Source organism: Malus domestica, chromosome 03 (assembly GCF_042453785.1).
Source record: "Malus domestica chromosome 03, GDT2T_hap1".
Classification (NCBI taxonomy): Eukaryota; Viridiplantae; Streptophyta; class Magnoliopsida; order Rosales; family Rosaceae; genus Malus; species Malus domestica.
In genome coordinates, this window is record NC_091663.1 from 6,397,859 (window position 1) to 6,424,689 (window position 26,831).

General features: G+C 37.4%; 1 protein-coding gene, 2 long non-coding RNA genes and 2 pseudogenes across 4 annotated transcripts; 3 read left to right on the forward strand and 2 right to left on the reverse strand.

Moving 5' to 3' along the window:
• Positions 1 to 484: 484 nt before the first annotated feature.
• Positions 485 to 2,414, reverse strand: LOC139194408 (uncharacterized). 2 transcript variants are annotated; one of them, XR_011579202.1, is made up of 3 exons: positions 2,139 to 2,414; positions 1,815 to 2,008; positions 485 to 1,516 (listed from the first exon to the last, which is right to left on the reverse strand). It is a non-coding gene; the product is annotated as an uncharacterized lncRNA (long non-coding RNA). The 2 variants fall into 2 exon arrangements; XR_011579201.1 differs by having other exon boundaries at positions 665 to 1,516; positions 2,144 to 2,409.
• A 4,374-nt stretch (positions 2,415 to 6,788) lies between these two features.
• On the forward strand, positions 6,789 to 7,358 carry LOC139194176 (uncharacterized; annotated as a pseudogene).
• A 3,584-nt stretch (positions 7,359 to 10,942) lies between these two features.
• On the forward strand, positions 10,943 to 17,587 carry LOC103407719 (COP1-interactive protein 1-like). The gene is made up of 5 exons (XM_029100548.2): positions 10,943 to 12,300; positions 12,401 to 13,443; positions 13,677 to 14,393; positions 14,545 to 17,004; positions 17,240 to 17,587. Exons 1-4 carry the CDS (start codon positions 11,094 to 11,096, stop codon positions 16,954 to 16,956), a joined length of 5,379 nt encoding a protein of 1,792 aa, XP_028956381.2. The 5' UTR covers positions 10,943 to 11,093; the 3' UTR covers positions 16,957 to 17,004; positions 17,240 to 17,587.
• LOC139194409 (uncharacterized) lies at positions 13,475 to 17,275 on the reverse strand. The gene is made up of 5 exons (XR_011579203.1): positions 17,141 to 17,275; positions 15,047 to 15,109; positions 14,531 to 14,605; positions 14,054 to 14,337; positions 13,475 to 13,920 (listed from the first exon to the last, which is right to left on the reverse strand). It is a non-coding gene; the product is annotated as an uncharacterized lncRNA (long non-coding RNA).
• A 5,352-nt stretch (positions 17,588 to 22,939) lies between the features above and the next one.
• On the forward strand, positions 22,940 to 25,532 carry LOC114824150 (uncharacterized; annotated as a pseudogene).
• Positions 25,533 to 26,831: the final 1,299 nt, after the last annotated feature.

The window sequence follows — 26,831 nt, forward strand, 5'->3', positions numbered from 1 at the left end:
TTGTCCCGTTACTTGATCTTTGAATGTTTTTTTTTTGCAATTTTTGGCGTATGCGATCTTGAAGCATATACAAACAAGTTTGACGGTTGGATCGTTAAAACTAGTTTCGCAAAATGCGTATCTCATCAAAACAATAAATTCACTAACACTTAAGAGTTTATTCATATTTTCATTAAATATAATATAAGATTTTGTGGTATCCACTAGTGTAAATATTTTAAATTGAAGATCAAATTCATTCATTGTATTCATATAGGGTCAAGAAGTGTAGCTGTAAAAAATTATCAAAATCGAAGTTAAAATAACCGTTAAATTGTGATTTTTCGTTTATAACTGTCGAAAAGTTTTGTCTCGTTACTTGATCTCTGAATGTTTGTTTTTTGCAATTTTTCGCGTATGTGATCTCGAAGTATATACAAACATGTTTGACGGTTGGATCGTTGAAACTAGTTTCGTAGAATGCGTATCCCATCAAAACAATAGATCCACTAACACTTAAGAGTTTATTCATACTTTCATCAAGTATAACATAAGATTTTGTGGTATCCACTAATGTAAATATTTTAAATGGAAGATCAAATTCATTCATTGTATTCATATAAGGTCAAGGAGTGTAGCTGTAAAAAATCATCAAAATCGAAGTTAAAATAACCGTTAAATCGTGATTTTTCATTTATAACCGTCAAAAAAAAATTTCTCGTTACTTGATCTGTGAATGTTTTTTTTTATAATTTTTTGCTGATGCGATCTCGAAGCATATATAAACAAGTTTGACGGTTAGATCGTTGAAATTAGTTTCGTATAATTCGTATCCCATGAAGTTCAATGGTGTGTGTGTATATATATTTATTTATTAAGTAGATTTAAATCTATTTATTTTGTATGTATAATTATTATAGTTTTTAGGGGTATAAAATTTAATTTAAAATTTAATATATATATATATAATTATTATAGTTAATATTTTGAGGGTATAATTATTATAGTATATATAATTATTATAATTATTATATTTAATTTAATATATATACATATATATATATATATAATTATTATATTTTTTAGGGGTATACAATTGTTAAATTAATATATATAATTATTATAGTATTTTTTTAGGGTTATAAAATTATTAAATTAATATTTTGCTTATCGTGTATCGTGTTACCCACGTGTATACCTGAACCAACCCGTTATCTTAACAGGTGCTTATCGGGTTACCCGATAACGAAATGGGTCGTTATCGTGTCGACCCGAACACCTATTAATTTTGTATCGTGTCGTATCGGGTTATCGGATCGTGTCAGGAATTGTCAGGCCTAGTGTAATGTTACATATTTCATCTCTAATGCAAAAAGTACTTGAAAGCAGACATTTTTGGACAGATGCATCTTCCCCAGCAAGCCTTGCACCTCATCGAATCTCTGCTGCTCCATAAACGAATTAATGAAGATGATCATCGGGAGAAGATCTTCCATTTCTGTTTAAGTATTCCTTCAAATAGTTTTTCCTTATCCTCCTACACAACAACATTAGTAAACTCAATAATTCAATGATTATAGTAATGTAAAACAAGATAATCTTAATACATAAGAATAGAACCCATCTTTGCTATTTTACAAACAAATTAATCAGACGGTCTATGTGGAATCTGGACCTTTTTCTGCCAAGGTTACGAAATGAAACCCAAATTCAAAGTTTATGAATCAATACCTATTAGTCGGATTCGAAACATAAGCAGATCAACGTCAAATATCAACCATTCGTAACACACAATATATCAAAATGAAGCTGGGACTAAGAGGATTCGATTTTACCTAAATCGAGGCCAAAAGATGGCCGGAGGTGGCTGGAAAATGGCTTGAAAGTCACGGCTAGTTTGGGTCTCTACGAATCCATGACAGATTTGACCAAAAAAGCTCGAATCGGGTCCTTATGATTGTGAGGAGTTCGTTTATGGTATCAATATCATCATCTTCAACAAGATTTGGTCAGGAAAAGCTCGAAAAACCTGCAACTCACCAGTATAGTGGAGATCGTTAGTTCTTCGTTCAATCTCGCAAATGTGGTGGAAATTTTCTCATGCAAAGCCAGAAATCGACTTAGAACATCGAAAGAATTAACCGAAGGTAGTTACAGACCTTACCTTGGTCGGGAAGGCGATGAACTCGCTGGAATTCTCTCGGGTTTGAGACGCGTGGTTTTCCGATTTGAGGTTTGAGTCAAGGGTTTCGGCACTAGTCCCGTGTTTGGAGACGAGGATGGTGGTGGTTTGGTGTTTAAAGTCGTCGGAGAAGGTGGTGGTTAATAGTTGTGTGGCTTGGGGAAAAGAGACTAGAAAGAGATAAGGATAAGAGGAAAAAATGAGAGAGAAGTGAGGGAGTTCGACTGAGGAAGGGAACAGAGGTGTGGGCCTCAATGGCACACACTCCAATTCTACATAAAGAAGATAATTTCAAACAAATGAAAAGGGAAAGTGGTTGGACCGACTGGTAAAAAATAGGCAGTTTTAAAAAAAATTGTGGGTGCAGGTGGGGCTGGTTTCATGAGAAAGTAATAAAAAAATAAATAATTGTGTCCTTTACAAATAGTAGAGGAGTGAAAACATATTATACTAGAATACAGGCACAAATTCATAATTGTGCCAATATATTATTTTGCTATAGTGTGATTTATTATTTATTAATATTTACTGGACACAATTTCTAACATCGGTGTCATACAAAGGATTTTATAATTATTAAAAGGGATTTTATCACAAATGATCCCTGAAATTGACCCACCCAATCAAGATGGTCCCTGAAATTGAAAATCCATTAATGTAGTCCCCGAAATTTGGTGTCGCAAACCAATGTAGTTCTTCAGTCATAACTCCGTTATTGCTGGCCTATTTTGAGACTAGAACATTGCATAGCATTAAACAGCTGCATACCATTATTTACCACAATTTTATAATCTAACTTTTTGTGTGTGCTAAATGTAAAGACAAAAAAAGCTGACAAACAAATTTTTATTGGTTTGTTGACTTTTATTCGAATAAATTTCGACTCCGTAATATTTTCAAGAATTGATCCAATTGGTAAAGCCCTGTAATTTGACATCATAAAGTATTGAATAGGAAAGAACATTTAGAAAACATCCACTTGATCCAAATAGTGGATCTGCTAGGTGATGGTGATGAAACGTGTGTGTGTGTGGGGCACCTTGATCAATAAAAACTAAAACTAAAATATGATTGGTGTCTAGACTGGTGAAGGAAGACACGAGCATTGTGCCTATAAAATCAAATGATTTAAATATATTAAATTAGAGGGCACGAAAATGTTTTTTGTGTTTTTGTAAATTAATAAAAAATTAGCATTACGGATATCCATAAATAGTGACACAAACTTTTGTGTTCAAATTTTAATAGGCACAAATACATTTTTGTTTAGACACTAACTAATGTGCCTTTTTGTTCAGAAAGCTCATTTGTGATAGTTTTGTGTTCATTGACATCTAAGAGCACCAATATATATTTGTGCTCAATGAAAATGCAAAGGGCACATATCAATTGTGTTCTTAGCCAATTTTTGTTGTAGTGAACCATAATAGCATTTCAAATGACCGCACAACATGGAGTCACATTGATATAGATACAATTACACTTTTGAGTTTTCAGGTTTAGATTTTCTTTTTCTCCACTTTTCTACTGCTTTCAGTTTTCAATGAGTTTTGGGTATACAATCGCACAAAGAAAAAGCCAATTGGCAAGAAAGAGATCTAAAGATTGGTCCGTTGAGCACCCTTCCGTTGATAGGATACACGGGTCAAAAGGAAGACTTGATTTCAGAGACGAAGTTGGTTTGCTCTTTGAATTGTCGTGGGGCTGTGGGAATCTCGACCTCCATCTCCGTTCATGCAAGAAAGAGACATAATTTGTTGAGGCAGGTGGGAATTTCAACAACTCAAAGAAAAGGACCGTGCAACTCAAGGGCCAATGCCAATATGCTGACTTCCTAGAAGCAAAGGGTAGTACTTTCCGCCATTGGAAAACTGGTGGGTGCATTCAACAAGTCGTATTCCACTTTAGAGACTAGTAAAACCTTAATATTGATCACATCCGTTGTAGCAAAAACAAATTGATAACTTTCAATATGGGCTTCAACTCCGATAGTGGAATACATTAGGTTTCCATAAGCCTTCACTGTCACATCTCGCCCGAGGGTCCACCACATCCCAGGCTCGAATCCGCTGTAGCACCATATTGTCCGCTTTGGGCCCCGGCCACGCCCTCATTGTTTTGTTTCTGAGAACTCAGACGAGAACTTCCCAGTGGGTCACCCATCATGGGATTGCTCTCGTGTGAACTAGCTTAACTTCGGAGTTCCTACGGAACCCAAAGCCAGTGAGCTTCCAAAAGGCCTCGTGCTAGGTAGAGATGCGAATATACATATAAGGCTTACAGGATTCACTCCCCCAGGCGATGTGGGATGTTACACTCATTACATTTTGGTACAAAATTAAAACTGAAGAGCTAGTTTGATAACCAATTCGTTTTAAGTTTTTAATTTTATTTTGGGTTATTATACAAAATAATCCCTGAGATTTGCATGATCAATAGAAATAGTCCCTGAGATTGAAAATCAATAGAAATGGTCCTTGAGATTGTCCATCATCCATAATTTTGGTCATTCCGTTAAAAACTCTTTGGGCAATTTTCAAAGCTTCATAACTCAATCGATTCTTAACCAAATTTAACCCATAATATATCAAAATGAAGATAAGAAAGTGTAGAACAAGATTATATTTATTTGGAAGACCAATGATTGTCGGAGATGGTCGGAAAATAGCTTGAAAGGTGACTGGTCCGCGGGAAACTGGAAAACTCGTCGAAAACTAGGTAAACTTTAAACGTTCATAACTTCTTCAATACTCAACAAAATCGAGTGATTGAAAAAGTAAAATCATACTTCTCGACGAGACAAAGAGAATGGCATCTTTCTTGACTGCTAACTCGCTGTGGTTTGGCTGAAAAAACTGCTTGAAAATGGCTAACTTGAAAATGGTTAGCCAACTTTGAGCCATTGTCCGACCAAACCACAGCAATTTAGCCTTAAAAAAAGATACCATTCTTTTCATATCGTCAAGAAGTATAACTTTCATTTTTGAATCACTCAATTTCGTTGAGTATTGAAGAAGTTATGAACGTCTAAAGTTTATCCAGTTTCCGGCGAGTTTTCCAATTTTCCCACGGACTATTTTCCGGTCATCGCCGGCAACTATTAGGCTTCCAAATAGGTATAATCTTATTCTACACTTTCCTATCTTCATTTTGATATATTATGGGTCGAATTTGGTTAAGAAACAATTGAGTTACAAAGCTTTGAAAATTGCCTAAAGAGTTTTTAACGGAATGACCAAAATCTTGGATGGTAGACAATCTCATGGACCATTTCTATTGATTTTCAATCTTATGAACCATTTCTATTGACCATGAAAATCTCAGGGACTATTTTATATGATAACCCTTTTATTTTTAATTGTATAGATTGATGAAAAATATGTGATCTGAAGATCAATGAAGATAGGCGAAGGATAGATGGTGAAAGCATTGTGAATCGATGTTCTAAAAAGCAGTCTAGACAGCTAGCCAGCACCACGATTAATTACTAAATGGTTAGAAAATCAAGTATGCCATCTACGTGGGTCTAAGCATAATAAGTGTTCTTTTTTTTTAATTAACTTAGAGTCTTGACTCACCCTTTCCCAGACAGAAAAAGGAAACCAAGAATGCAATGTGGTCGTCTCTCTTTGCAATAGTTCTTTGATGTTTTCAATAAATTGTAGTACTTTATATTATTTATTTATATTTATATTTTTCATTTTAAGTTTCCCCATTACAATTATAATTTTTACTTATTTATTTTTTTTTAAATATATATGCACTTATTTGTATGTCATATAATAAATTTAATTAAGATAAACAAAATAATCTTAGGCCACTAGTTAGAACCCTACCCGCCGCTCGATAACGCCCTAGCGATATTTAAAACATTGGTGTGAACGGAATATGTCTGGAAATCAAACACAATTTCTTGATTATGCTCCCTCAGCTGATTTTTAGAATGCCCTTTTGATTATTCCTTTGAATGGTGTAAAGCCTAGGTTTGGATGTTATAATCCACAACCCTTAGGTTCCATAAACTTTCCGGAGGCCGGATGAGGCGCTGGACTTCCAGGTTAGGAGTCCATGTCCCCACGCTCATAGGCCTCCTATCGTAACCTCGCTTAATAGGGCTCAATCCTCCTAAGCTGCTAACCGAACATGACGAAATGGGCTAAAAGAAACTCCTCTAATACTATCAATTTGAATTTTTTAGATTCTTCTAACATCATATATATTGATAAGTAAATATGGATGTAAATGAATCTGTAAAAAAAAAAAACAAATGAAATGACTTAAATTAATCCTTGTGATGTAATGAAAAAATCCTTTTGATAAGCATGCATCACTTTTGGTTATGTTGGAGTTTCTAGAAATGAGGAGTTGGTTAAGTAAACTAGAATAGGTTAGGTAGTTTGCATCCAGTGTGTTATCAATTAGTACATTAAAGAAAAAAACTAAAACTAAAGGACCAGAAAACTAAACACATAAAAAGAAATGGGTTTCTTTACCTTCTGCACTCCTAAATTTAGACCCATACCCGCTCCTTGAGTTGTTTATAAATATGATCTCCGTTCATCCATTCCATAAATCAAACAAATATTTGAAATCACTTCATCAATTTAAGAAACATACACCTTGAGAAATGGACTCCTCAATCGGATATGCAACTTTCATTGCATCATTGCTCTGATGTCATTCATCGTCTCCAACACCATTTGCAAATGCAAGAGCGTCTCCATTAATTAGAAGCGTTTGCAAGCAAACCCAAGACCAATTCGGCTACAACTACAAGCAATGCGTAAAATCTCTTTGGAAAGATATTCCAACTCGATCAGCATCTAATCTCAAAGATCTTGACACATCCATTCTTAAATTAGCACTAACAAATGCACAACAAAGCAAAGCTTTCTTTGTCAATGCACTCAACACCACCGGCAACAATACTGTTAAGGGCTCCGAAGCAGTAAAACAATGTGCAGATTCATATGATTTTGCAGTTGACGGTTTTGCTTTCTCAATGCGAGGGATCAAAGATAATGACAAATCGGTCTCCCAAATACTCACACAAGTACAAGACGAAATTGTTCGTTGCGGAAATGCATTGACCTCTACCGAAATTGAACTTCCTTATTTAGTATCTTCGACAAACTTTTTGACCTTGTTATATAGGGATGTTGCATTCCTCATTACTTCCCAATTATTTCATATCTAGAAAAGATACGTGAACAATGTATTAAATTTAGTACGCATTACTTGAATACTAAATAATATACATATGATTACTCTATATTTAATTTGTAAAAGAAAAGAAAATGAAAATTACTGTATGAAAATAAAAAGTTGTTTTAATATTGAATCCTTCTATGTTGCTCTTTTGGTTGTCCATATTACACATATACCCAAATATACTACACTACACGTTGAATTCTTAGGAACACAATTTGCTATGCATCTCTAATCTTGACAGCATCAGTGGAAACTTTCAAACTATAATTCTTTTATTGATTATTCAAATTTGAATAGATGAAGAAAAAAAGGCATGGCAATGTGCATATATAACCATGATATCATTTCCGATGACCGCACAACATGGAGTCACATTGATACTGATACAATTACACATTTAATTTTTGAGGTTTGGATTTTCTTTTTCTCCACTTTTCTACTGCTTCCAGTTTTCAATGAGTTTTGGGTACATAATCATACCAAAAAAAGCCAATTGTCAAGAAAGAGTTCTAAAGTTTGGTCACGTCAAGCACCCTTCTGTTGATAGGAAAGTGAAGACTTGAGTTCAGAGACGAAGTTGGCTCGCTCATTGAATTGTCACGGTGCTGTGAAATCTCGACCTCCATATGTATCCGTGCAAGAAAGAAACAGAATTTGTTGAGGCAAGTGGGAATTTCAACAATTCAAAGAAAAAACCACGTTCCACCACACTACTTCCAACTCAAGGTCTGGTGTCAATATGTTGACTCTCCTAGAAGCGAAGGGCAGTACTTTTCACCATTAGAAAATTGGTGGGTGCATTCCAACAAGTTGTATTCCTCTTTAAGAGACTAGTAAAACCTTAATATCGATCACATCCGTTGTAGCATAAATAAGTTTCAAATTAGATCTTATTTCTTTTAGGGAAATTTTATTTAAACTTATATAACCTATTTCTACACCCAATTTACTCTTTGCACCCATTGGATTTTTAACTAAACTACTAATATCTCTTTAAACCCAAATTTGATACCTAATATATCCCCAAAAACCCAATTCAATATGTGGATTTATTTTTACACCCATTTTGTAAGATCACACATCGCTCAAGGGAGTGATCCTTATATGTGTATTCTCATCCCTACCTAGCATAAGGCCTTTTGGGAGCTCAATGGCTTCGGGTTCCATCGAAACTCCGAAGTTAAGCGAGTAGCGCGCGAGAGCAATCCCATGATGGGTGATCCACTGGGAAGTTCTCATGTGAGTTCCCAGATACAAAACCGTGAGGGCGTAGTCGGGGCCCAAAGCGGACAATATCGTGTTACGGTGGTAGAGCAGGCTCGGGATGTGGTGGACCCCAGGCCGGGATGTGTCACATTGGTATCAAAGCCTAACCCTGGTCGTGGTGTGCTAACGAGGTCATCGGGCCCCTTAAGGGGGTGGATTGTAAGATCCCACATCGCCCAGGGAAGTGATCCTTATATGTATATTCTTATCCCTACCTAGCATGAGGCCTTGTTTGGCTTCGGATTCCATCGGAACTCCAAAGTTAAGCGAGTAGTGCACTAGAGCAATCCCATAATGGGTGACCCACTGGGAATTTTTTGTGTAAGTTCCCAGAAACAAAACCGTGAGGGCATAGTTGGGGCCCAAAAAGGACAATATTGTGCTACGGTTGTGGAGCGGGCCCGAGATATGCTGGACCCAGGGCCGGGATGTGTCACATTTGATTTTTAGAAGCTAAATGTGATGTGGTTAGACCTAATTTCTTTGCATGGTTTTCCACAACTCAAAAGCTGATAATTCAATTGTTACTTACAGAAAATGCCTACATACTAAAAATCACTGCAAAAAGCGATGTGTATAGTTATAGGGTTGTCCTTTTGGAGATCATAACTGGGAAAAGGCCAGTGAACTCATCATTCACAAACAACCCCAACATCAGCACGCATGTCATATCATACTCGTCAATGTCTCCATCCATTCTAAAGTCAACAGCTTCAAGGATCCTTCCTCTGCTATAAAGATCCCACAACCAATACACTATGTTGTTCTGTTCATTTTGATTACCAGCCTTTTGTCCACATGCAACTTCTAGCATAAGAACACCAAATGCATAAACATCCGTCTCAACATTAGCCCTTCCAATAAGAAATGTCTCCGGAGCCATGTAGCCTGGCGTTCCTGCAATCTCATCTTCTAAACTCTAAATAATTGAAATCAAATGAACAAAAAATTCATAAATTGATTCATACCTTGGTTGGAGGATTCAAAACTTCAAAATCACCATCCATCAATAGAAAACCATATTTTTCTCTATGAGAGCTATCAGGGTTTTAGCCGGAATAAACGTAGAATAAACAAAAAATGAGCATAAGGTTTAATTATAAGGAAAACTAATGAAAAGGGCTTGAAAACTTTGAGTTTTAATGATAAGGACAAAATAAAGGGTAAAGTGAATAGTACCATGATTGACTTTTTAGTGTAAAAATGTGGTTTTTCGTTAAAGTGAACAGTACCGGGTGCTTTTCGTTAAAGTTCCCTTAATTATAGTGTTTGGATTTATTGATAAATTTGAGTTTTATTATTAATTTCATTTTATACTTAATAGTAATTATGCAATGGTGTAAAATAGACAATTAGCATTTAAATTTTTAAGTTGGGTGTTAAAAGGGATTGAATGAGTTTAAATAAAATTTCCCTTTCTTTTATGGCCAACTCATGACATCATGAATTTGACGGGTGGTGTTGGAAAATATAAAGAAAAGTATTTTAGAGATTTGATTTGATATGATTTAATTAGGATTTTGATATGATTTGATTTTATTTGGTCTAGGTTTCCTTATCTTGTGGACAATGATTGTTTTGATTTATTTCCTAGTATTCCTCTTTTGTAATCTTATAAACACCTCCTTATAGAGAAGAATAAAATATTGAAGTTGTATTCGAGAATTATGATATTGTAGAGAACTCTAAAGTTATCTTAAATCCTTTATTTTCAATTTAGTATCAGAACAGAGTTCGATTACGGGCTTTGATGGTTGATGGGCTGGGGTTGTACAAACGGATTGGCATTGACCATGAGTCAAATAACAACCGTTTTTTACCCGTTCCCTATTTTGTCATGTTCTGGTTTGAGCGATGGAGGCTTGAAAAAATGTCCTGAAATGAAGGATCTTACAGGAACCAAGAGCCAAGCAAAAAAAAGTTTGCTAAATTTGGAAAAACCCCTAAATCCAGAGCTGCAGAGCAACACACACACAAAGCAAAGATTGTGTGAGATACATTCATCGGCAAAACTTTGACCCCCTCCCTCCTTTGCTCTTTCATTTCTACCTCTCATTTTCTTACGGTTTTGAAATCGTCGTCCATCTCAAAAATTCTGTATCTTTCATTCCGTTTCCGAAACTCGATTTTCCCTTGTTTTTAAAATGCGGGTTTGCTTTCGTTTCTCCATTTCTCCTTTCCTAGCCCTAGAGCTGCCCAAATTGTAATCCTAGTGCTGCCAAAGTTGTGATAAGTTTGAATGTAATATCATCCGAATCTTTTGAATTTGTTTTCTTTAGCGAAACCAGATTTTCATCAGTTTTTACAATGCGGGTTGGATTTTGTTTACGCAGTTCTGCATTCGTAGTACTAGTGCTGCCCAAATTGTTCTAGGTTTGAATGTAGTAAATTGCTCACTTAGTTTTGTACATTTTGGGGTTTCTGTTTTTTCGAGATTTTGTTCAAAAAGGTAGATATGGCTGTCGGAGCAGAGGCTGTACTAGTTTGTGTATGGAGATTTGTTAAGTTTTCCATGAAAACTAGTAGCCTATGTGTGCAGAAGCATCCATTTATTTCAGCCACTTTGTTCTTCTGCTACCTCTTTTATGTATTTTTCAATCTTTTTGTCTTCTGGTTTCCGTTTCTTGTCTGCATTGCTGTTCTTGTTAGATTGTTTTACTCTTCCGGAGGACTCACATTCCTAGAAGAGGTCAAACGCGATGAGAAACGGAGTAGTAATGATCGAGTGCCATGTGTAAAACCCGATCAACCTGTTGGAGGTGGTGATGTTGTCAACCGAGATGGGAGCTCCTTCACTAGACAGAAAAGCAGACGAACAAATGTTTCGAGAAGGTGCATAGAAGCCGGTGCGCAAGATTATTATAATGTGGGGAAAAACATTTCTGTTTCGAAAACTTTGAATGGTGGTTTGATTGGTGGAACTGCATTGATTGACAGAAGCAAGAAAGCAGTCGTGGAGGAGAAAGCTAAATGTGGTTTTGATCAGGGAGAGAGTTCCGCGGCGAAAGCATCAGCGGAAGAAAGTATTCAGGCTCTCGTTGAGCAGCACCATTCGGTCCTAGATTCCGACATTTCAGAATCTCAGTTGTTGTCGTCTGATGACTCAGATGAACAACCGGACAAATTAGAAGGCGACGGGACTAGTAGAGGAGAGGCACAAGAGAGTGGAAACAAGGCGGTGCAGTGGACAGACGATGATCAGAGAAATCTCATGGATCTCGGGCTTTCGGAGATAGAAAGGAACAAAAGGCTGGAAAGTTTGATTGCCAGAAGAAGAGCAAGAAAGTTGTTCAAAATGCAGGTTGAGAAAGGTCTGATTGACTTGGATACTATCATACCAGGTCAGATTGCTCCAATTTTAATTTCGAAAAACCACCCCGTCGATTACGCGAAATTAGCTTCTAGTGATTTGGACACACCTGGTTCAGCCCCTTCCATTTTGTTACCAATGCAAAATCCATTTGATCTTCCGTACGATCCACAAGAAGAGAAGCCGAACCTTATGGCGGATAGTTTCCAACAAGAATTCACGGCGGCTCACCAGAAGGAAATGCTATTTTGCCGGCACGAGAGCTTCTCTTTGGGAGCTGCTTCTTATCCATTGGAACCCAAGAGAAAATCACTGGATGGATTGGGGTGCTCCAGATTTAAAAAACAATTAGGTGAGACGAGCTTTTCGTGTTTCCCACTTTCGAAATTTTTTTATTGCCTGTGGTTCAAGTTATGGTTCTTAACTGCATCCATATTTCTTTTTCTCTGCAGAGATAGGACCTCACGATAGGCATATCGAAAGAATGTTGTCCGGTAAGCATGACGAAGTTATCGAAGCTCTGTTGTCAAAAGCACGCGACAACATGTCCGACATTGGCAACGGTGCTGATACAGCTGAAAGCAGAACTGAATCCCCTCTTCCGGCAACAAGCTCAGTGGAACCGAAAGATGAAGGAAACAGAGAAACTCAGAGGGTGATCGATACAACAGCTACGAACAAGAAGGAAAATAAAAGTGTAGAGATGCAGCCACACGTAACTGATGACAGCAACGACGAGTCAAGCTCAACTTCATACTCCGAAGACGATGAACAGAGTTTTCATTATGCTAGACCTGGACCCTCTCAAAATGCAGGATCAAAATTGAGGCGTATTCCACCAAAACCCCTAGATTGTTCGATTCCTAAGAGCAAATCTGCGAAGGAGCCGTTGCATGATTCTAGCCCGTCTGCGCACGAAAGAAGCAGGTTGGAAGAACGCTTGTTTTATTCTGAAAGGGGTACTTGTCATACTCCTACATACTCTATAGCTTCTGACCTACAGGTTGAGGTTTCGGAGGTTGGTTCACCTCCGCTGACAGACGGGGCCAATTCACCCACGGATAGAGAATCCGTGACATTGGATGGCGACTTTGAAAAAGAGTACATGTGGGCAGCGTCGTCTCAATCATCAAAAACAGAAGAAAGTGAATCAAAACCGAGGGACGTGCGTGGACTCAGCGAGAAGGACCTTGCAAGCATCAGATTTTCGGGAAACAATAAGAACAGCAAGGATGCTGCTGAATCATCATCGATGCAACCAGATGAACTGGATGATGTGTGCTCGTTGTCATCTTCAATAACAGAAATATATGGAGACGGGCAAGCCCATTCGTTGAGTTATAATGGAAAGAGTTACGATGATGTCGGGCAAGCAGTCGAAAAAGTTGGAAAGCTAAGGGCTTCTAGCTCATGCAATGTACTTTCACTCGAAAATCAAGACGAAACAATGAAATCGAATGAACAGCGGGTGGCTCATCCTTCTGCAAAACTAGAGGTCGGTGCTTTTATGTTGTGATAGAGTAATGTGGCTGAAAAAATTTCTAATAGAAATTAAGAAATGAGTAGTTCAAATTCCAACCAAAGTAAATCACCCAAGTTTGAGCCCATATTCTCGTAGACTCGTGTAAATATCTTTCTATCTGCTAAAAGACTTGCAATTAATCTTTTACATGCAAATACCTCTCTCTCTCTCTCTCTCTCTCTCTGATCAGTTTGGATATTGAACAGGAAACGAATCCTCCTGATGAGACGACAAAGAAGGTGAACCCGCCAGCAGCCAATGCTACTCATAGTTTGAAAGATGAGAAGATGAATGCAGGCAGAGACGGTGGAGACCAGATATTGATTAAGCAAGAGATTGTGGGAGAGCCGTCAAAGGCAAAGGAGGGGACTATTTCAGTATCTAGCAGGCATTTGGAGGGAAATTCTGCGAATACTGCCGAACGTGAAGCTTCCTTGGACACTAAGCATCCTACCAAGGACAATAAGAATTCAAATCGTATTGAGGGAGATCTTCAACAGGAAACTGAAAATGACGACAAAAAAGAACTGGATGCAAAAATAAACTCAAACCCAACTCAAGGCAGAAAGGATGAGCAAGGTACCGTGGAATGTGGAGTTTCTGGTGATCTTAATGCATCAGCTATGCAGAAAGATCTGGTGATTGAAGATGTTGCCGTTGCATCCACTTCTTCTTCATCATCATCATTATCTCCGACATCTGTGTTACTGGAAGATATCTCAAGGGATCAAGCGTCCTCGTCAAATTACAATCCTGAAAGACAAATTGGTGCCCCGGAATCTGAGGTGGGAGGCAACGTGAAAAATGATTCATCCACAGTGAAGCCACATGACAGCACATTGTTGACGCCTCAAACTGCAATGCAACCTGTTCAGGAATCAACTAGTGACCGATCAAATACAACTGACTCAAAGAAGTCGCAGGTTTGTAACTCCAAGCAACTAAAGATACATGCTTTCAATCGAATTTTATGACTTTTTGTTTCTCTAGTAACATGTTCTCTCATGATTTGTGGAATCAAAATTGTAATTAAAATTAAAACGATTTGACTGATGCTTACATTTCATATAACAGAAACAACGTATGCCTCCAGAGAAGTCCACCAAGGAAGCCAACATCGTGCTGACTGAGCAAGCTGAAGAAATTGGAGATTTATCACAAAAAGTGAGAGAAGCAACTTCGGAATTGAAAAAACAAGCTGAGGAAATTGGAAAAGTATCGGAAAAAGCAAAAGAAGCTGCTGCAGAACTTAAAAAACCAGCTGAAGAAACAGGAATTTTGTCACAAAAGGCAACGGAGGAGGCTACTTTAGACTTGAAAAAATCAGCCGAAGAAATTGGGAGCGCGACACAAAAAGCAAGAGAGGTTGTTGCTGAGTTGAAAAAGCCAACTGAAGAAATTGTAAATGTGTCACAAAGGGCAACAGAAGCTGCTGCAGAATTGATAAAACCAGCTGAAGCAATCAAAGATAGTTCGGAAAAGGCCACTAAGGTTGATGCAGATTTGAAGCAACCAGTTGAAGCTACATCCAATGTATCACAAAAAGCAACAAAAGCAGCTACACAGTCGAAAATACCTGTTGAGGAAGTTGAAGATGTATCGGCAAAAGCAACAAAGGTTGGTGCAGACATAAACAAACCTGTTGAAAAAATAGGAAATATATCACAAAAAACAACAGAAGCTGCTTTAGAATTGAAAAAACCGAGCGATGAAATTGGAAGTATATCAACAAAAGAAGCCAGGGCTCCTGCAGAGGTGAAAAAACCGGCTCAAGAAATTGGAAATGTGTCACAAAAAGCAACAGAGGTTCCGGTGCAACTGAAAATACCATCTGAAGAAGTTGGAAGTATATCTCAGAAAGCAAGTGATGCTCCTGCAAAATTGAAACATCCATCCGAAGAAATTGGAAGTGTCTCACAAAAAGCAAGCAAGGTTCCTTCAGAACTGAAAAAACCGGCAGAAGAAATTGGAAGTGTATTGCAAAAATCATCACAGACAGCCAAAGAATCAAAAGAACTAGCTGAAAAAATTGAAAACGTACAAGGAAAAAAAATAGAGGCAGTAGCAGAGTTGAAAAAACCAGCTGAGGAAATTGGGAACGTTTCAATGGGAGCAACTGCAGAATTGGAAAAACCGGTTGAAAAGGTTAGGAGTGAATCACAAAGAGCAACTGAGGGTACTGTAGAGCTGAAAATTTTCGGGGAAGAAGTTGGAAGTGCATCACAAAAAGAGACAGAGGATCGTGCAATATCAAACAAATCATCTGAAGAAATCCAAAGTGGATCACAGAAAATGACAGAGGCTCTAGAAAAAATAAAAAATCCAATTGAAGAAATAGGTAATGTGTTACAACAAGCAACAATGACTGGCCTAGAATTGATACTACCAGCTAAAGGAACTGGAAATCTACCACAAAAAACATCAGTGGTTGCTGCAGAATCAAAAAAATCAGCCGAAAATGTGTTGGGGAAAACAACAGAGGATAGTACAGAATTGAAAAAACCACCGGAAGAAGTTCGAAGTGTTTCTCAAACAGAAACAGACGCATCCGCAAAAATGAAAGAAACAGCCGAAGAAACCGGAAGTGTACCATTGAAAGCAACTGAGGCTGCTTCAGAAATGAAAAAACCTGAAGAAATTGCCGGTGCGTCACAAAAAGCAGTAGAGATTCCTGGAGAATTGAAAAGGCCGGCTGAAGAAATAAGAATGGGATCGGAAAAATCAATTGAGTCTGCAGCAGAATTGAAAAAACCAGCAAAAGAAAACGAAGCAGCGTCACAAAAGGTAGTAGAGATTCCGAGAGAACTGAAAAGGCCAGCTGAAGAAAAAGGAATTGGCTCAGAAAAATCAATAGAGTCTGTAGCAGAATTGAAAAGAACAGATAAAGAAAGTGAAGCAACGTCACAAAAAGCAGTAGAGATTCCGAGAGAACTGAAAGGGCCAGCTGAAGAAAAAGAAATTGGATCAGAAAAATCAATAGAGTCCGCAGTAGAATTGAAAAAACCAGCTAAAGAAAGCGAATCAGCGTCACAAAAAGCAGCAGAGATTTCGAGAGAACTGAAAAGGCCAGCTGAAGAAATAGGAATTGGATCCGGAAAATCAATAGAGTCTGCAACAGAATTGAAAAAACCAGCTAAAGAAACCAAAGATGTGTCACAAGAAACATCAGATCCTGCTACTAATTTAAACAAACAAGTTAAAGCGAGTGAAGACGCATCACAAAAAGCATCGGAGCCTGTTGCAGTATTGAAAAAAACAACTGAAGAAAGTGGAAATGTTTCGCATAAAGCAACTGGGGTTTCTTCAGATGAAAAAACTGATAATGGAGCACATAACGCTACTGATGAAGCCATTGAGGTGAAAAAGCCGATTGAAAAAATTGTAAATGTGTCAACAAAAGCTACAGAGGTTGCTCCCGGATTGAAAAAACCAACCACTGAGGCTGCTGCAGAATTGAAAAAACAAGTTGAAGAGATCAAAACTTGACAAAGATTCTAGTGAAGATATAGAAATGTATCATGAACAACAAACAAGGTAAAGAAAGTATACATTCCACGAAAATAATGTTTTTTCTTCTTGGTGATTCGGTGAATAAGCAAACATTTTACAGACCTCATTATTCTACAAACCTCATATATAAGAAAACATTTTATATAACTCACATACTCACAACATTAATTTTGTTCTCTCTTTAGAAGCTGGAAGAGCAGAATCTTATATACATTGAGTTTTTGAGACTAACAAATCCAAAACTTGTTAAATTGAACAGGTACTCGAAGATTCTCCCAAGAAAGACTCTTGAAGAAGTTACTAATGAAGTTGATGATCGAGTAGTCGGTGACAAGGAATTCCAGAACAAGTTAGAAAACGTTAGTCTGTAGATGGAGGTGCAGGTGGACTTCAAAGCCAGCTGATGCCAGAGGCAAATTAGAAGCCATCCAAGATGTAGAGTGTGGGTCTAAAACTTCTAAAATATGAACAGGCTGTTGATCGATCAAGCCGAAACAGTAAAAAGTTGTATAATGATCCATGTAACCGCTGTATAATAATAGATAATATGGTGTTCAATAACAATTTACCAGATTTATTTGGCTCTCCCGAGGATTAGAGTAAGAAACCTTTTTGTGTTTCAAATATTTGTAACATATCAAAATTCTTTTGTATTTCCCCTTTTTTTTGGGAATTAAATGTGGATATATTTGTTATAAATAGGCAAAAGTTAGAGAAGGAAAAAGAGTACAACTTTACCTGGATTGTTGATATGGTGTTAAGCATGCTTATGTTGCCTCGTTAAAACCATGATAGGAAAAATCCAGTGGGAAAAATCCTAATCAAAGGAAAAAGAGTACAACATGCATGTATCATGGATGATCCCTCTGAATTGTATCTCCCCTGATTCCGCATTCTTCAAATTTGTAAGCCGACGTAATCCGATTCCCTGCACTAACTTCTGAAATGTGCACTTTGGTAGAGATTTGGTGAACAAGTCTGCTAAATTTTCATTGGAACGGATTTGTCTAACTTCAATAACTTTAGCCTTCTAAAGCTCATGTGCACTGAAAAATCTTAGAGATATGTGTTTAGTCTTATCACCCTTGATGAATCATTCCTTCATCTGGGCGACACAGGCTACATTATCTTCATGGATGATAGTTGGAGTGTCTGTCTTTGAAGGTAGACCACATAAATTCCGGATGTGATGGATCATTGATCTTAACCAAGAACATTCACGACTTGCTTCATGTAAAGCAATTATTTCCTAGTGATTGGAAGATGTAGCAACTAACGTTTGCTTCGTTGATCGTCATGAAATTGCAGTATCCCCATTAGTGAACACATATCCATTTTGTGAACGGGCTTTATGCGGATCGGAGAAAAAACCAGCATTTGCTTATCTAACAAGGATCTGGTCATTTGTGGGCTTGTCTGAGTAGAAGAGACTCATATCTGTTGTCCCACAAATGTATCGTAGAACATCTTTGACTCTCTTCTAATGACGAATTGTTGGAGCAGAGCTATAACTGGCTAACAAGTTAACTGAAAAAGCTATATATGGTTTAGTACATTGTGCTAAATACAATAAAGCACCTATTGCGCTCAAATATGGTACTTCTGGACCAAGGACCAGTTCATCATCTTCTTTTGGACAAAATGGATCTTTCTTAATGTCCAAAGAACGAATGACCATTGGGGTGCTAAGTGGATAAGCCTTGTCCATGCTGATAAGAGCATATTTATGCAATAGTTTGCTTATTTTCTTGCATTTTCATAGTTAGTTTGTGTTTATCATAGTGATTTAAGCTATTTTCGTATGTTTGTAGGTCTAATTGGCAAAGTTGGCAAGAAAGTGCATTTTGAAGCATTTTAGAGCAATTTTGGGCTGGATTGGATTGCATGCATGTGGAGCACAAGGAATGAACGTTTTTGAATATCAAATGAAGCGATGAATGTGCTAAAGAGATGGAGAAATTAATTCAAGACTTCGAAAATGAGTAATCAGCTACAAGGGGACCTAAATCCCTTCTAGAAGGCCTATCCATTCTCTTATACATGTGCCGCACCCACCTTTCTAGAAGACCTAGAAAGGTGGCGCCCCAAACCCTTCTAGAAGTCCCAATTTCTGCACAAAACATTTTCTTTCTAGAAGCCCTAGAAATGTGGCGCCCCAAACCCTTCTAAAAACACTAAAATCTTCCAGAAACCCTAGTTATTTTCCCCCTTGGATTGGGCCAAGCCTTGTGCCGCAAACCCTAAGCCTTTTCCTCTAGAAATTCTGCCAAACCCTAGCCTATAAATATATGTTTTCAGCCATAATTTCGATTACCACCCCACATATAATTCTACACCCCCTTTCAGCCGCAAAAACACCAAATTACACCCTTTGCCGCAACTTTGGAGAAGAAAAAGCCTTTGCCGTGGCTTCCATTGGAGAAGGAGGACCTTGTGCGCAAGCCACCTACAATCATTGGAGTTCTAAGAGTTTTTTCTTCCCTTGTTTCGTTTCCATGTTTATTTTCTGTTGCTTTTCAATTATTATGAACATGTGGAACTAATTTCGTTTTAGTTAGAGGTGAATTCGAAGCCATGGACATATGTTTAATATGAATTGATTACTTTCAGTTATTGTTTCGTAAAACATGAATGTGATTTACTTATTTGCGTTATTGAGAACCTATTCTTGTGTGTTGATTGAGGATGCATATTTAGTTTGCATGCAGGGATTTGATGCTAGATTATAAGGGAATTTCACCTAATCGTTATGAACTTATAATTAAAAGTAGTGGTGCTAGTCACAATAGTGTTAAGTAGATTCTTGGCAGGAGTGTCATGCAGTTCGTAGTTACGATTGCCTTGTCAATACTTATGATTTTCATAGAACGTAATGATTTTTTATATGTATCTCTATCATGTTGTTCATATAGGGAACTTGATAAGAATAATTTGGTTGTGATGCGTTGTCCATTCATTTCAATGAACTTAGGAAATCTGAAAGTTAATTAGTGCGTCCACAATTAATTTGAGGCATTTTCATTCATGGTTTGAAGAAACAATACTAGAAATCAATTTATGTGCATATGTTTCATGTGTGGAGAATGACCCTCTAACTAGCTTTTCACCCTTGAATTCATCTTAATCTCGTTTTAACTTACTTTGTTTGCTGCAATTTACTTAGTTTTGTCAAATTCGTCCAAAAACCCCCTCAGTTCGTATTTAGTGTCTTAGTTTAGTTAATTTCGTTTAAATCTTTCCCCATTTAGTATTTTGAGTCAAGTTAGTTTAGAATTCGTCCAAATCACTCTTTAGTAGTTGTTTTGAGTTTTTTTAACTTAATTTTGCTGTTTTGAGTCAATTTGGTCAGTTTTGAGTCATAAGAGTCTAGTTTTATGTTTTTGAGTCTAGTTTAGTGTTTTAGAGTTTAATTTGTGTAGATTAGTAGCCCTTTTAATCCCCAACCTAAAACGATCCCTACTTTCATATACTACAATCATAGGGTTTTAATTTGAGTGTCAAAATTTTTCACACCACATGCCAAATCGCTTCAGTATTTTTTCAATGTAAGTTGATTGATGAACCAAAATTCCATTAGCACAATGCTCTATCTGCAGGCCGAGACAATATTTTATTTTCCCAAGGTCTTTCATTTCAAATTCGCTTTTCAAATATTCAGCAATTTTATTGACCTCTTCAAGGGTTCCAACTAGGTTCATATCATCGACATATACTGCCACTATAGCAAATCCAGTATTTGATTTCTTAATGAACACACAAGGGCAGATGACATTGTTGATATATCCTTCTTAGATCAAATACTCACTGAGACAATTATACCACATTCGTTCATATTGTTTTAGCCCATATAGTGATCGCCTTAATTTGATTAAGAACATACCTTGTGGTTTGTTAATTGCTTCAGGTAACTTAAGTCCTTCTGGGACTTTCATATATATCTTAGTATCTAATTCTCCATATAGATACGCGATGATGACATCCATAAGTCGCATGTCAAGTTTTTCTGAAATCACCAAACTTATAGTAACGGAACGTAATTGCGTCTATTACAGGAGAGTATGTCTCTTCATAATCAATTCCAGGTTTTTGTGAAAAACTTTGTGCAACGAGTCGTGCTTTATATCTTGCAATCTCATTTTTCTCGTTGCATTTCCTTGTGAATACCCATTTGTAACTTACGGGGTTCACACCAGACGGAGTTTGGACTACTGGTCCAAAAACACTTTGTCTTTCCAAGGAATTTAATTCTGCCTGGATTGCATCTTTCCACTTAGGCCAATCATGTCTCTGCTTGCATTCATCAACAGAGCAAGGCTCAATGTCATCGCTTAATATAATTTCATTGGCTATTGCAAATGCAAACATGTCGTCAATGATTATTTCATTTCGATCCCACAATTCATTAGTATATGCATAATTTATGGATATTTCTTTGCTTTCATGTACTTCTGTCTCTTCAGGGACAGGTGTCTTATCAAGGACAATTTCTTTTTCTAGAAGTACAGAATCATGAATTGTGGATTTATGATTCATTTTCTTTTCCTGAATGATTTCATTTGGGTTCAACTGTGCCCTCATCTTTCTCTTTCGAGAGGCTGAATCTTTTGAACCTGAGGGTCTACCATGCTTCAGGCATGCACTGGATGAATCATTCGCTGCCACTTTATTTTTGTCCAACAAGGACATCAATTCTTACAGGTGTATTTGCAGCTGGTATATGTGACTCTGTCACTTTCGAAGCATCATTAAATGCATCTAGCATTTGATTAGCAATACCTTGAAGATGAACGATCATTTTCACTTCATTTTCACATTGAGTGCTTCGTGGATCAAAATGAGATAAGGTGGGAACAACCCATGTCAACTTTTGTCGTTCTTATGGAACAGTCTTTTATCCCCCTAACGACGGGAAGATTGCCTAATCAAAATGACAATAAGCAAAACGAGTCGTAAACATATCACCAGTCAAAGATTCTAAATATCTAATGATAGATGGTGAATCAAAACCACATAAATTCCCAATCTGCGCTGAGGTCCCATTTTAGTTCGTTGTGGCGATGTAATAGGCACATAAACAGCACAACTAAAAACTCATAAATGTGAAATGTTTGGCTGATATCCAAACACGAGTTGTATTGATAAGTATTGGTGGCTGTCTATGGGTCTTAGTCGAACCAATGATGCTGCATGTAAGATGGCATGTCCCCATGCAGAGACTGGCAATTTCGTTTTCATGAGCAGAGTGCTAGCTATTAATTGAAGCCGCTTGATAAATGCCTCTGCTAAACCATTTTGAGTATGGACATAAGGAACAGAATGTTCAACATCAATGCCCAGCGCCATGTAGTAATCATCAAAGGTTTGAGACGTAAATTCACCAGCGTTATCAAGTCGACTTGACTTAATGGGATGATCTGGGAACTGTGCTCACAACTTAATTATTTGAGCAAGAAGTCTCGCAAAAGCTACATTTCAAGTAGACAATAGGCAAGCATGTGACCATCGAGTAGATGCATCGACCAAAACCATAAAATATCGAAATGGTCCACAAGGTGGTTGAATAGGTCCACAAATATCCCCTTGAATTCTTTGCAAAAATTATGGGGATTCATCATCAACCTTTAGTTGTGATAGTCTAGATACCAACTTCCCTTGGGAACAAGCCTTACAAGGATTATCATTTAAGACATCAGCGTGTCTGCTCAATAATGGATGTCCATTAGAGTTAGTAATGATTCTACGCATCATGGTAGATCCTGGATAACTTAGACGGTCATGCCAAAGCATGTAAACCTTTAAATCAATGAACTTCTGGTTCATGACAGTATATGCCTCAATTGTCTTTATGTATGTATAATACAATCCACACGATAAACTACACAACTTCTCCAATATATGCTTCTGGGTATCATTGGAGGTAATGCATAAATATTCCACATTTTCTACACTTTTCGTTTCAATGTGGTATCCATTTAGACGTACGTCTTTAAAGCTCAACAAATTTCGAGTAGACCGAGTGGCGTACAACACATTTTGTATGGACAATATTGTTCCATTTGGTAACATAATCTGGGCTTTTCCTGATCCTTCAATTACATCTGATTGTCCTGATATTGTTGTTACCTTTACTTTTGTAAGTACCAAGTTCGAGAAATACTTTCGATCTCAAAGTATTGAATGCATGGTTGCGCTGTCTGCAAGACAAAAGTCTCCGCCATTGCTCATGTTTTGAGAATAACCATAATTTTTATCCATGTTCTCTAAGTAAAGAAATAATAGTTAAAAGCAGTTTATTCATATTGGAATACTACTTTTATTGAATTGAAAATGCGAGCATTAAACCACAAGTACAAATAACAAGAGTATATTAAACATAAATGATTCAATAGGACCCATAAACTTCATTCCTTCTTTCAATAATAAAGTCTGAAACATCCAGGTGGGTTGTGTTCAACTATCCTGATAAATTGGACACTGGATCAGATGTTTCCATTAGTTGAGTCTGGTCAAGGAAATTGGTCTCGACACCCTTCTCCTTGACGAAGGCTTGCCAATTGGTTTTGGGTGGGATGCTCATATTCTAATAGCTTGTAGAGTGTAACTACCAGCTGGTTGGTGGTTATTTTATGTTCATTTTCTCCTTTTAATGTTTTTCCTTGTAGTGGTTGATTCGTGTTGGCTTTGCGTTAAATAGAATGACATAAAGAAGGAAAAAAAGGAAAAAGAAAAAGAAAAAATTGGAGTTAAATTACTAAATTATAGATACGAGTGCTGTTTTAGTCCTGCATTCCCTTGATCTTTTATGAACTGTGTGACAGAGATGCTGATTTAGCTGAAAGGATTGGTGCTGCAACTGCTCCTGAAGTCGGGGCTAATGGCATTCGCTACCTTTTGATCCTTGTGTTGCTGTAGGTCATTAGGGACATATGTTTGAAATTACAATGACTGATGAAATTGAATGGATTAGTAAAGCAATTCACTTGAATGAGTTTCGACAGTTGTGCAGAGATCCCAAATGGGGAAGATGCTATGAGAGTTTCAGTGAAGACACTGAAATTGTTAGAAAGATGACGACTGTTGTTACAGGCTTGAAGGGGTACCCACCCGAAGGACATCCAAAGGGATACCCTATTGCATGTGCCAAGCATTTTGTCGGAGATGATTCATATGGTACACATAAAGGTCTAAACGAGGGGAATACCATATCATCTACGAGGACTTAGAGAGGATTCATATGGCACCATTGTGGGACTGTATTTCTCGGGGAGTTTCTACTGTTATGGCATCCTATTCTAACTGGAATGGAAGTAAATTATGTACTTCCGACTGATCCGTTTGATGCAACTTTGCTAACATTAGAATCATATGGTGAAATTCAAACTAACTAATACAGCACAATTTTATTGGTGTTAGATGCGACTTTCAGATATTTCATGGTTGTTTTCAAACTAGTTTCTCTAACATTAAAAGGTGGTATGTCAGATAAATAACAGGGTTTTTTCTGCTGCACGGTTTTGTGATTTCTGACTGGGAAGCACTTTACCGACTTTGCAAACCTCAAAGTTCAGACTATCGTTTCTGTATTTCATCTGTCGTTGATGCAGGAGTTGACATGGTAGATATTGAACTCCAAGTTTAAATTGTTTGTTTCAATCATTGATTTGCTCTTCTTTTGTCTAATTCACAAGGTATGCAGGTGATGGTGCCTTTCAGATATGAGCAGTTTGTGGAGGATTTGGTATGTCTGGTGGAGCATGGGGAGATATCAATGTCCAGGATAGATGATGCTGTTGAAAGAATACTGAGAGTGAAGTTTGTTGCAGATCTTTTTGAGCATCCTTTCTCCACTAGATCCTTGCTAGACATAAGGCTGGTTTGGTATTGCTGTGCTTTGAAAAAAAAACTGTTTTTTGCTGTGCTGTAAGAATAAGCTCATTTTTGCTACTTCACGTTTTCATCTTTTTTTCATCCAAAACTATGAAAATAAGCTGTTTTTAAGTGTTTACCAAACACATTTTTGAGGTCAGCTTTTTTTTATACCCACTTTTTATAAAAGCACATCAGTACCAAATCAGTACATAGTTGGTTGCAAGGTAAGTTCGTAGAGCCAACATGTCTTTTACATTTGAAGGCACAACCATCTTGGAAGCTATCTAGAAGGCAGTTCGAGACGATATAGAAACTTTTTATGAGCTATGTCCGTCGACAGAGACCTTAGCACGCCAAGATGTCTCTTTTGCTTAACTGTTGGTGAAACGGGTGATAATTCAGTGCTTGTGATCTCCTTCAATGGAGCTGATGTTATAAGCTTAGTTACTGACAGATTCCCCACACTGGTGATTCTGACATCAGGAAGACCCTTCACTTTAGAGCCCCAACTCTTGGAAAAGATGGATGCTCTTGTCGCTGCTTGGTTGCCTGGTAGCGAAGGAGAGGGAATTACAGATGTTATCTTTGGAGATTATGACTTCGAGGGAAAACTACCAGTTTCATGGTTTGAAAGTGGTGGACAGCTTCCCATGACCCCTTATATCCTCTTGGCTTCAGGTTGACATACAATAAGGGAAAGTCCTGGCACTAAAATCACGGGATGACTGAGGCCGTTCTCAAGAGTAAACTGAGTTTCCTAAGTCTGTTTGGGCAGAACCACAGTTCAGGAATGAATTTCCTCCTCAGTATCAATGTCTCTGTACATAATTGAATGTATGAATTCATCCTATTCTTTTCTTATGTTACCTTATACCGTGCCGCTGGCTCCTTGTCATTATAGTTCGTGCCAAGTCAGCTGGCACGAACTGTGGACTGTGAAGTTTTCTTAGAGCGGATACAAATCATACGGTCAAAATCCGATCAATGTACAGTGTCAGTTTAATTCGGTTTCATTACAATAAAGAGAGAGAAGGATAACGTTTCCAGTCACATATCTCCCGACTGAAGCTTTGTATCCCAACTGGTATTATTGACAATGGTATGTTTTAATTTGTTCAACTGTTTATCCGATTCTTATTACTCACACAGAAATGAAATCGTTTAATCTGTGATTACATTAACTAATGTTGTTCACATATGATATATCTTCTGCTTTCCGACCATCCATATTCTTTACTTTGATAAGTAGAAATAGGTCCCCCACAAGAGACTATTCCCAGATATCTCCATTGGGCCACTGAAGCGAAGCATCATAGAATCAAACCCTATTGAAAAGTCCACCCATATCTTTGCTTTTGATATAAACCAGGAATTAGAGACTATGGAGCCCTTTCTTAGCAGGGAGCCCGTTTAACTGTAGCATAAAGGGGGACTTAGGCCCCCATAGGGAATTCTGCTGTGCATTTTAGCTACTGGCAATTTGAGAGAGAAGAATCAGAATATAAGTTGAGAAAATGGAGAGAAAACAAGATTGCCGAAAGTAGTAGGGATAGTGAGATACTATATGTATGTGGTTAGAATTAGTTTTTGAGATGTTAATCAAACTAGGAATAAAGTGGTATAGGATGCTTTCCTCTCCAAGTTGCATAGGGGGTTGGAAAAAAATGGTGATTAGTTTTGTCATTTGACTGTGAAAAACCCTAAAATGACTATATTGCCCATGTTGGTCGAGATTCTTTACTCCATATGCAGGGTTGAATAAAACAGTATCTCATTGACCGAGAAAATTATATTTGGCACGGTTACGCAATAAATGAGACGGATAGAAAGGGTATATTCCCTATTACACCCAAGATTTAGCCCAACATGTGGGGGTATAACTCTATATGCCTATCTCGAAATTGGAACAAAATGAAGAACACCACAGTGCAACTAGAGCACTGTGTTCATTGTTTTGCCATTTTGTGTTAACTGGTATGCTC

Coding starts and splice junctions, on each gene's coding strand:
- LOC103407719 (XM_029100548.2), top strand. CDS start 11,094: ATGGCTGTCGGAGCAGAGGCTGTACTAGTTTGTGTATGGAGATTTGTT. Junction 12,301..12,400: donor CAGATTTAAAAAACAATTAG/GTGAGACGAGCT, acceptor TTTTCTCTGCAG/AGATAGGACCTCACGATAGG. Junction 13,444..13,676: donor ATCCTTCTGCAAAACTAGAG/GTCGGTGCTTTT, acceptor GATATTGAACAG/GAAACGAATCCTCCTGATGA.